At 48.4% G+C, this 10,000-nt stretch overlaps 1 protein-coding gene across 7 annotated transcripts in view; it reads left to right on the forward strand.

The window, feature by feature from the left end:
- Window positions 1-26: 26 nt before the first annotated feature.
- The window catches only part of fgfr2 (fibroblast growth factor receptor 2), a 51,748-nt gene continuing 41,774 nt past the window's right edge, over window positions 27-10,000 (forward strand). For 5 of the 7 annotated variants that reach the window (XM_042066698.1, XM_042066699.1, XM_042066696.1 and 2 more), the window contains exons 1-2: window positions 27-770; window positions 3,169-3,428. In XM_042066698.1, the coding sequence (XP_041922632.1) occupies window positions 3,245-3,428 (184 nt within the window). In that variant the 5' untranslated portion in view covers window positions 27-770; window positions 3,169-3,244. The remainder of the gene's footprint in view (window positions 771-3,168; window positions 3,429-10,000) is intronic. The other 2 variants (XM_042066702.1, XM_042066703.1) reach the window with 1 other exon arrangement.

Raw genomic sequence — 10,000 nt, forward strand, 5'->3', positions numbered from 1 at the left:
CCTGTTTCGCACAAAGTTTTCAGGCAGTGAAGTGAAATGCGCACTACATTCGAGCGCTCGGAGCGAACACTCGGGCTCTGGTAGAAGCACTGCGGAAAGCTGCGGAACCAGGACTTGTGATTGGCGGAGAAAGGCAGAGTCGAAAGAGTATAGTCAGGAAACAGCTCCGATTTCAGGGGGGAGTGACACTCGCGGGGGTTGGAGGGAGAGTGAGTGGGGACGTAAGACGAGGAAAAAAGTCAGTAAACCTGACAAAGCGTCTGAGAACAGAACTCAGGATTCTCGGAGGGGTAGACGATCTGCCGTAAGGAATCCTCGAAGTTTGTGGATTCTGGGTTTGTTTAGGAGGACTTGTACTCGCTCTTTTGCCCAACACATTTGTCTGTCCGAGGCTGCGTATCTTCTCGTTTTAGATGAAGCCTGCAGAACCAGGGAATTTGACAACTTTTGGTGATTGGTGAAGAGGATAAAAAGTTCCGCGGACGTATGTGTTTTCAAACTGTCTGGGATTTACACAACATTCCAGGATTCATGCGGCACACTGATCATGAGAGGGTTTCGGAATTCCTGCGTTGTTCTGTCGTGATTTGAGGCGTTCAACTCCGCGGATTTTTTGGGAGTTAAGAATTCGTTGCTTGGCATTTTTGTTGCAGTTGGGGAGACGTCGCCCCGTCGGGACTACACACATTCTTCTTGCGATCCGGCCCATGCACTCGCCTGGCTCCCTCAGTGCATGCGGATCGCGTCCCGAAAGTGTTTGGTCCGCCGAGGTAGGTATTTTTCTCTGGAGTTTGTTTTTGGATGAATTTGATACGGGGCACAGATGCAAAAAGTTACTTTGGTCGAGGTTTTCCTAGCACAGCGTGCTTATTAGATTTTTGCCTGACACGTATGTGAGATGACTTCTGCAAAATATTGCGTAAAGCTTAGGTATTCTACCCTATTTTTCTTCTCACCGTTCGACCCACGAATTGTTCAATGTCTTCCTCTTCTTTATAAATATGTTTTCTTGTAACAGCTTCAGCTGCATGGGGCATTTGGCAAGGTTTAATTTCATTGTAAATTATATAAATGTTTTGTAAAATGGAGTAGGGTATAGGTTTTTAACCGTGGCTAAATACCCTACAAAGCACTGCATTTCCAGGGCCTGTATGATTTTAAAGAATTGCATTTTGAATTGTTATTATACTTCAGTTTAATCAATTCTAGACTTTTGGATGATATAGAGAGTAAATATTTTAACTTGCTGTCTCAACAACTGGTCAATGAGTTTATTGAAAGTAACGTGTAATCATTACCTGCTAATTTGCATCAAATTACCTTTTTAATTGTACGCTCCTTATTTTACTGTATTGTGCTGTGTACCTAAATTCACACAGCTATCTCTAGCAATTTAAAGCATACAGGGCTCATTATCGATGCGTGCTCATTAATGATTGTGATTTTAGTAATTAACACTTGTTTAGTAGTCCACGCTCTGCTGCGCCGATCAGGGGCAATTACGCTAGATTGCAGACGCCTTTTTCAATAAAACTGTAAATCTTAGAGCGTTCCTCGCTGTGCAGCCATTGTCATTAAAGCAAACTCATTTCAATCTGAATAGAGACGATCAGATCTTCAGATTTACCATACAGGCGTCACAGGGGTATACACAGATACAATTTCTTGTAGGCTAGAAAAAAGAGAAAGTAAAATAAATTTCGGTAGCCGGTTTTTATTACTGCCCAACACTCTGCTTGTGCTTGAAACTGTGCAAGACTTCTGCAGATTCTTTGACATTCATTCATTACTAATAACCACCGACATCATGTCATGTATAGGCTACTCTCGATAACATTCAGGAAATGCCTGTTTGCCGTAGGCTAAAATGATTTTATGTGTCGGCACAGGGCACGCTATAATTTAGATCAATTTGGGACGTAATGAAAAAATGCATAAGAAACTCGCGCTTAAAATGTCTACTAAAGCCGTCAGCTAACCTTCGTGCAATCTTTGGCTTTCATTAGCTCCATCCCTAAGTTCATGATCTGTCCAATGCTAAACTTGAAGCGAAACAAAATTTATCGTGTTGGCTATACTTGATATTGTGACCCAAGATCACTGGAGAGCCAGCTGCGTATCTACCGCTTATCATGACTCGGATGGGTTGGTGGGACGAGTGCGGCACACAGATAGGTGATCCTACAGAGCACTAAAGGCATACAGCCATTTAAAGTTCGTGAGTTCGGGGTCGTAGTGCTTGAAGTGTCTCACTGGTCCGTGAAACTGTCCCAATGAAACAAGATATCAAGTGGAAACACATTTTTTGTGCAAATTTCCATCCCGAGCCGTGCCCGGTGTCGATTTCATATAAGCTGAAATTTGAAAAATGTTTATTGCTCTCTCATAGCGTATCCTGTTTACTATATAGGATAGTTAACAGTAATACAAAAATGCAATATAGGGATGCAAGATGAAGATAAGTTTCAAAGAATATTATTCTCCAAGTAATTGAAAGAGCTGTGCATATCAGAATGCCAGGCTTAAATATTCGTATTGTTATTAAGATGTACTCCTATTATTGACCAGGTGTTTGAGATTGAAGGTATAAAAAAGCCTGGAGTCTGATATAATTGCTTGCTAAGTTATTACCATTTAGAAAGTCCGGTGTACCCATTATTCTATGAGCATGGCAGCCTCATAAGTTTGGAATGTCTATATCATGGCTTGTTCTTCTGCATTTTGACACATGCTCATTGTCCTTTCTCTTACCTATCTCTATATCAACACTGACACATCTAGTCTTAGATGTCTATTCTTAGAATTGCTCAACTCATTATCATTATGTGTTGTGTTGCGCAATGCAACTCTAATGGTTATGAAACGTGGTTCTGTATCGTGATTTACCATATACATATTTGTACACTCAGACCTGTTGATCAACATTATTTTGTTTAGCAGTACAAAAAAGTAACCATATGTCCTTTTATCCATTTTGTCTGTTCTCCTCTCTTCCCCTTGCTGCTACCAATTCTTTGCTGCGGCTTCTCTCTCTTCTCCTCTCTTCTCCTTCTTCACTGTCCCCCGCCCTCATCACTCGTTCACTTTCTTCGCTCATCCCGATTAAAACCTTTCTCGACCCATTCCCTCCTTTGCTATCCATGCCCCTCCCACTGTTCTCCTCCTCAGTCCAGGTGATTGGAGGAAATTCCTGTGAGTGACAGGCCAGACCTCCTGCAGTTCATGTTCGGGTGGAGTTCCTCAGATGGGATCAGTGTCCAGGGGGAGGCCGAAGAGGGGGTCATGGGTAGACGCACCCTTCATTAACGGGATGTCCGCCGGATGGGCGTGGTTGCTGGCAGTGCTCCTCCTGTCCCTGGGCACCGGCTCCATGGCACGGCCGCCCTTCCACGCGGCAGAGGAAGAGGAGGCCACGCTGGAGCCTGAAGGTGAGTGTCCGTCCGGCAGCTCTATCTGGTCTGGTGGGATGGAGGACAGGGCTTGGGGAACGGGGAAGAGAAAGCTCCAGGTTGAAATGTCTGATTTTTTTTTGGGGTGGGGGGGGCATCTGGCCAGGTTCTGGGTCCTCTCATCCAACTCTAGTCCCCTGGCTCACAGGGTTCTACCACAGAGTGGAGGAATTGCCGCTATGATTTGTTTCCCCGCTGCGTGTGTGTGTGTGATGGTGGCGCTTCCCTTTTTCAAGCGAGTGTTTACACTGAAATGTGCCCCGACTGCGCCTGCCCAAATCCACTGCTAAACTATTTACACAAGCGCAAACATTTTCCTGGGGTTGAGAAGCGATGGGGTGGGTGGATGAAGTGTGTGTGTTTGTGTGTCTGTGTGTGTGTGTGTGTGTGTGTGTGTGTGTGTGTGTGTGTGTGTGTGTGTGTGTGTGTGTATGTGTGTGTGTATGTGTATGTGTATGTGTATGTGTATGTGTATGTGTATGTGTATGTGTTGGATGGAGGTTTGGAGTCAGAGGAGCTAGAGGAAGTAGTGGTCGCAAAACCCAAACCGAGTACACACTCTGCAAAGTCATTAGCGTACTGTAAGGTGTCTGGTTTTGGTCCGCTTTCAAAAGATCCAGCGCATTTATTTATGTGAATAGACAAGTTGGAGAGCACTATAGAGGAACAGATTACAGAGAGAGAGAGAGAGAGAGAGAGAAAGAGAGAAGGAGAGAAAGAGAGAGATAGAGAGAGAGGCAGAGGTGGTGAAGATGAGGTGTGTGGGAAGGGAAAGAGACAATGAGAGAAGGAGGGATGGGTGGATGGATAGAGAGAGCTTGCGGAGTGGTAAAGCTTAGCACAATCCCCGGGCTCTGCTCGTCAGTGGAAGGTGTGTGTTGAAGGGGTGCATCCTTCGCTCCACACTCCCAGCAGCACTCTGAGGCCACCCTGAGCTGGGATCGCACCGAGCTCCACAGTTCCCCGTCGGTTAGCGCCCGTGTGGAAAATGCTAGTTGACCAAAGTGCTTCGTAGGCAAGGATGTGCTCTCTCCCACTCTTTCTCTCCTCTCTCACATTTCTTCTTTCCTCTTCTCTCCTCTCTTCTTCTTTTTTTTTGGTGTGAGTTGTCAGTCTCTCGTGAGCCACGGACCACACACAGATTCGGCGAGTCGGTGTGTGTGTATGCCCGGGCCAGCCCATTGTCTGTTTGTTTGGGCTAAAATAAACCCTTTTTGTGTGTGTGTGTGTGTGGGTGTGAATATGAAAGGGGAAACTTTACATGTCTCTCTGGTCTGTTTCTGTTTCTTCTCCCCCTCTCTCTCTCTCCTCACTCTAAACGGGATGTGGTTCGCCCATGTCCCTGTTCCAAGACTCGTGAGGAAAGTAAAAAAAAAAACAGACATGTCTTCAAAAGTTAGAAACAGTTTAAAGAGAGCGCAAGGTTACGTTATATGGAGCTCTTGAAAGGTTCTATCGAAGACTCTTAAAAACCTGAGTCTGAAAGTGTGAGAAATCTTTGCATGGAAGTCACATGTGTAAGTCCCTGCTAGATACCTTCCCTTTCTGTATTTATAGCTTCTGCTGTTGGAATTTTCCGTTTTAACGTCTGTCCCCCCCCCCCCCCTCCGGTCACACACAGTGTCTTAAGGCCAGCTGCAGGCTGATATGACGTGACCATCTTGGGCAAGGTGGCTTTTGTTCCTTTGGCTTTAATCAGTTTGCTAATTATAAGGAGAGCTGACACAGTCCCTGAAAGCCTCCCCCTCTCCTGTCCTGTCCTCTCCCTCCCCTCCCCCTCACACTCCCCATCTTCTGCCCTTTGGCCCAGAGGCTATGAGCTGGCCATGCATGTCCACATGGGGTATCCCTGTTTTTTTGGCCAAGTAGCCGGTGATAGACATCTCGACTCTGACTAAGAGGGTTCCGTCTTCTTTTCTGCCCCCCCATCACTCTCTCTTTCTCTCTCTATCTCTCTCTTTATCTCCCTCTTCACTCTCTTTCTTTCTCTCACTCTCTCTCTATCTCTCTCTTTCTCTCCCTTTCTTTTTTCTCTGTTCCACCTTTAGTCTCTGTCTCATTGTCTGACTTTCACTCTGAATGGTTTAGTCCACACAGCTGAAAGTCTCATGTGAAAGCAATGGAAGAGGATGTGGATGAGGTCTTCATATCCCCCCCCCCCCCTCTCTCTCTCTCTCTCTCTCTCTCTCTCTCTTTCTGTCTGTGGTTTGTTGTGGACGCGTTTTAAGCAGATTTGTCATACTTTCTCTTGTCATATGACGGGATTTGATGCTGTGGGAACAGGGTGATCATGGGACGAGGCCTGGGGATTAAGTGGCTGAATCAGGCCGGAGGAGAGGAGAGGAGAGGAGGGGAGAGGAGAGGAGAGGAGAGAGAGAGGAGAGGAGAGGAGAGGAGAGGAGAGGAGGAGAGGAGAGGAGAGGAGAGGAGGAGTGGAGAGGGGAGGAGAGGAGTGGAGTGGAGTGGAGAGGAGAGGAGAGGAGGGAGGGAAGGAGAGAGGAGAGGAGAGGAGAGGGGAGGAGAGGAGAGGAGAGAAGAGGAGAGGAGAGGAGAGGGAGAGGAGAGGAGGAGTGGAGAGGGGGAGGAGAGGAGTGGAGAGGGGAGGAGAGAGGAGTGGAGTGGAGTGGAGAGGAGAGGAGAGGGAAGGAGAGGAGAGGAGAGGAGGGGAGGAGAGGAGGCATGAGGAAAGGTGCAGTTGTTGTTGGAGTGGGGGCAGAGTGCAGAAGGGTGGCGGTCCCGCTTGGAGCGGACAGGGTGCGTCCCCAAGTGGGGGCGGCTTAAGCCACCACCTCAGCTACCAAAGCATGACTCTGCCAGAGAGCTTGAGCTAGAGGGAAATAAAGAAAGAAAGAAATAAAGAAAGAGAGAGAGAGATAGAGAAAGAGATTAGTACGCTGAGTCAAGGCCCCAACACATGTTTGTGTGAAGAAAGAAAGAGAGAGAGGTGATTTCATCGGCGAGTAGCCGCTCTCCTCTCCTGCGACCCTGAGCCCGGCTTGTGTAGTTTGTGTATTGCCCCCCGAGGCGGCAGGTTGAGACTCCGGACCTCTGTGTCTGTTGACCCCCCTCACTGAGATTAAAGCTGACCCGGCCCCTGTCTACCTGCCTGCGGGCCTGAAATGACTTGTAACCCTAATGGTTAGCGTTGATAGCTAGCAACGATAGAGAGAGTATCATTTTGAATGCTCTCTCTCTTTCTCTCAGTTGGCTGGTAGTGTTAGCCCTGTGTAGTTAGCACGATCACCCCAGGTGCTTGGACCACCGCTGGGCTTTGGCCCCTGTCACCGACACAGGCGGCCACCTGCCCCTGAGGAGAGAAAACCTGCCTGCCCTTTTCACAGTCAGAACTACCCCCCCTCCCCTCCTCCCCACAGGGGTAGACTACAATACCCCCTCCACACACACACACACACACACACACACACACACACACAGACACACACACACACACACACACACACCCCACCCTCTATGCAAGAACTGCCCCTGGAGGCAGAAGGCAGTGTCTTTTGGGGAGAGATAATTGTGCGCAGATTGCATATCAGCGTCTCGCCCTCTATGCCGGAAGAATGGCGAGGATTGCAGGTCGCTGAATGTGATTCGCGGGTCTGTTTACTCCTTGCATAGGTATCAGTGGAGGAGCCGTGAGAGGGAGAAAAAGAGAGACGAGCACAGAAAAAAAAGGAAAAACAAGCACAAGGCAGCTATTGTTGCCCCTACGGCCAGCTGTGTGGCTTAAGTGCATTATGCTTCGCCACCAAGCAGATTGAAGATGTGATTACACAGCAATAATGAACGATAATAAAATTAATTATGGCGTGGAATGTGTTGTTCCTTGACTACAGTTTCGCTTGCTGTTTGGGTTTAGGCATTTATGTAAGGGTTAGGTATTGTTTAGTGATGAGGTGGATAAGGGCAAATGCAAATATTGTTCAACCCTCCTCGTAATCTTCGCTCTCTCCTTCCTTTCTTTCTTGCTCTCTCTCTCTCTCTCTCTCTCTCTCTATCTCTACTTTGACCCCTCTGGCTGTTTTCTCCCAGACCCTCTATGGACAGGGTACATGCAGTTGTTTGGCTTGGTTCAAGCCAACCCTGTGTTTTTAAAAAAAATGCGTACCCCACACAAGCTTGGATGAAATTGAGGCATTGTTCTGGAGATCGCATTTGTTTGTCTTTGTCATGGGAGAGGGTGCTGTGGCCTGCTTTCGCCCCCACTGAGTCCCGGCGGCCGGGGCAGAGGGGGGCTTTAGTGCGGGGCTAAAGTTCCCTGCGTGCTCCTGTCATGGGAGGATCTTAGCCGCTAGCCGGCCTAATCCCCCTTGTTCCCCACCCGCTTCACTTGTTGCTCTGCCTTCTACTTCTTCAGGACCTCTGTCTTTCTGTCTCTCTCTTCTCTTGTGTTCTCTCTCTCTGTTTCTTTTCTCACCCCTCTTTCCTCACCCCCCCCCCACCCCCACCTTCTCTCTCTCCCTCCCTCTCTCTCTCTCTCTCTCTCTCTCTCATAAATCTGGTCCTCCTCCCATTGTGAAGCCCAGAGTGTGCTGTGAGAGGGGTGTGTGAGGCTGTGAGCTCATCTAAAACCTGTAGCACCAGTAGTGTTGGAAAAGACATTCCTAGAGACAGGGCACAGGCCACACCCGCATGCACAGTGGCAGCTCCCTGAATTGTCGTCTTAAGTGCGTGCACATGTTTGTGTTTTCTTGCACTCAAGAGTGAGTGTGTGGGTGTGGTTGTGGGCTAATGCATACACCTGTGTGTGTGTGTGTGTGTGTGTATCTTTTGTCTTGTTATTGTCTTGACGACAAGAGGACCTGGGAGTTTTTATTGTTCTGGTGTTATTAGTAAGATAGTTTTTACTGCTATCTCAAACGGCCCACTCTATCGGGAAATGCCCGAGCTGATTGCTGAAATACCTCGGCTAACACCTGGCCACTGTGACGTGTCCTTAGCGTTGGCCGCTGTCACACACACCTGAACTCTCCCACTAAACAAACTCACAGTCCACTCTTGGAACTAGATAGATAGATAGATAGATAGATACTTTATTGATCCCCAGGGGAAATTCAAGAAGGAACTGCAACTGCAACCTGCTCTTGGTCACTATGTTACACTTACCCTCCTTTAGGCATAGAGCAATTGGCTCGAGCGTTTCCCTGTATCAGATAGAGAATGCTACTGTATACAGTAAGCAGTATCTCCCCTCAGCTTGTAAATTACTATTCAGAGCAATAACACTGTGCTATAGACAGTGTGTGGACCAGTCTCTGCTCAGCAACAATCACGTTTGGTACAAACTGCAAACAGAGTGACAGTGTATTGCGCTAGCTCCGCTAGGCTCAGTGTCCCTCCCACAGCACAGCTGCAGTGCTGCTGAAGGCCTGGCCAGTGTTGTGTAGCCGTCTGGTGGGATAACAAGACGGAGGTTGGGGGAGCGCACCGACACAGTGCAGACCAGCTCACGCGTTTTGTGTTCCGTGCATCGTTCCCCGATGTAGTGTCACACCGCGCAGCACCACACTGGAGTGACTTTAATTGGTGGATTGTTGGATTGTTTATTTCGGAGGGGTTTTGTGATTTGTGATTGTGTTGTGTACGCATGCTGGAGACTCATAAATCTCATCATCAGCGGCGGTTTGTTTTCCTTGCTTGCGTGGAACGTTCCAGCCTTGTGTTTGTGTGTGTGTGGTGTGTGTGTGTGTGTGTGTGTGTGTGTGTGTGTGTGTGTGTGTGTTTTGGTGGATTTTCTGTGCTGACCGGCCATCGCTCAGCCACAATTTTAAAAGAGAGACACGAGGTTCTTATTATTTGCTCCGCTCCCTCTGCCAGAGCCTAAGCCCCTCACGTTGCACGGCTCTCAAAGCACCCCAGTCGTTCCAAACAGGGTTTCCCATCCCTGGCCACTGTCAGATCAGGGGTGGCTGGAGCTGGAGAGTGGAGGTACTATATATTTTGAGGACAAGCTCACCCGGCAAGTTTTGTGTTTGTGTTGTTTTTTCCGAAAGGGCGTCCCAAATGAGATGCGCGCACGGTGACGGCACCAGAAACCTTCCACCAGCGGCCTGTTGCCGGGGGGTTGGTGCTCCAGAGCCATGTGCTCTGTGGCGGGTCATGCTATTGTCATGACAATAAAGCCTGTGGGGGCATTTGAATGTGAAAGGCTGGGAGAGGGGACAAGAAGAAAGGCACCAGGCCACAGAGGAGTCGCAGGGGGTGAGAGCTGGGGCTGGGAAACAGAGAGAGAGATAAAGAGGGGAGAGATGGAGAGAGAGAGAGAGAGAGAGAGAGAGAGAGAGAGAGAGAGAGAGAGAGAGGAGAGAGAGAGAGAGAGAGAGAGAGAGAGAGGAAATGTGAATTGTGATGGCAAGGGTTTAGTGTGTGTGTGTGTGTGTGAGCAGACCAAGCAGATAAACTGATGGCTCAGAGAACTAAGAGAACACCAAAAAGAAGGACAGACAGACAGACAGACAGACAGACAGACAGACAGACAGACAGACAGACAGCCAGCCCTGCAGCCAGAGTGGAGGACAGATGGCCTGTCCATTATCGCTGTG

The sequence above is a fragment of the Alosa sapidissima genome, chromosome 16 (assembly GCF_018492685.1).
Source record: "Alosa sapidissima isolate fAloSap1 chromosome 16, fAloSap1.pri, whole genome shotgun sequence".
NCBI lineage: Eukaryota > Metazoa > Chordata > Actinopteri > Clupeiformes > Clupeidae > Alosa > Alosa sapidissima.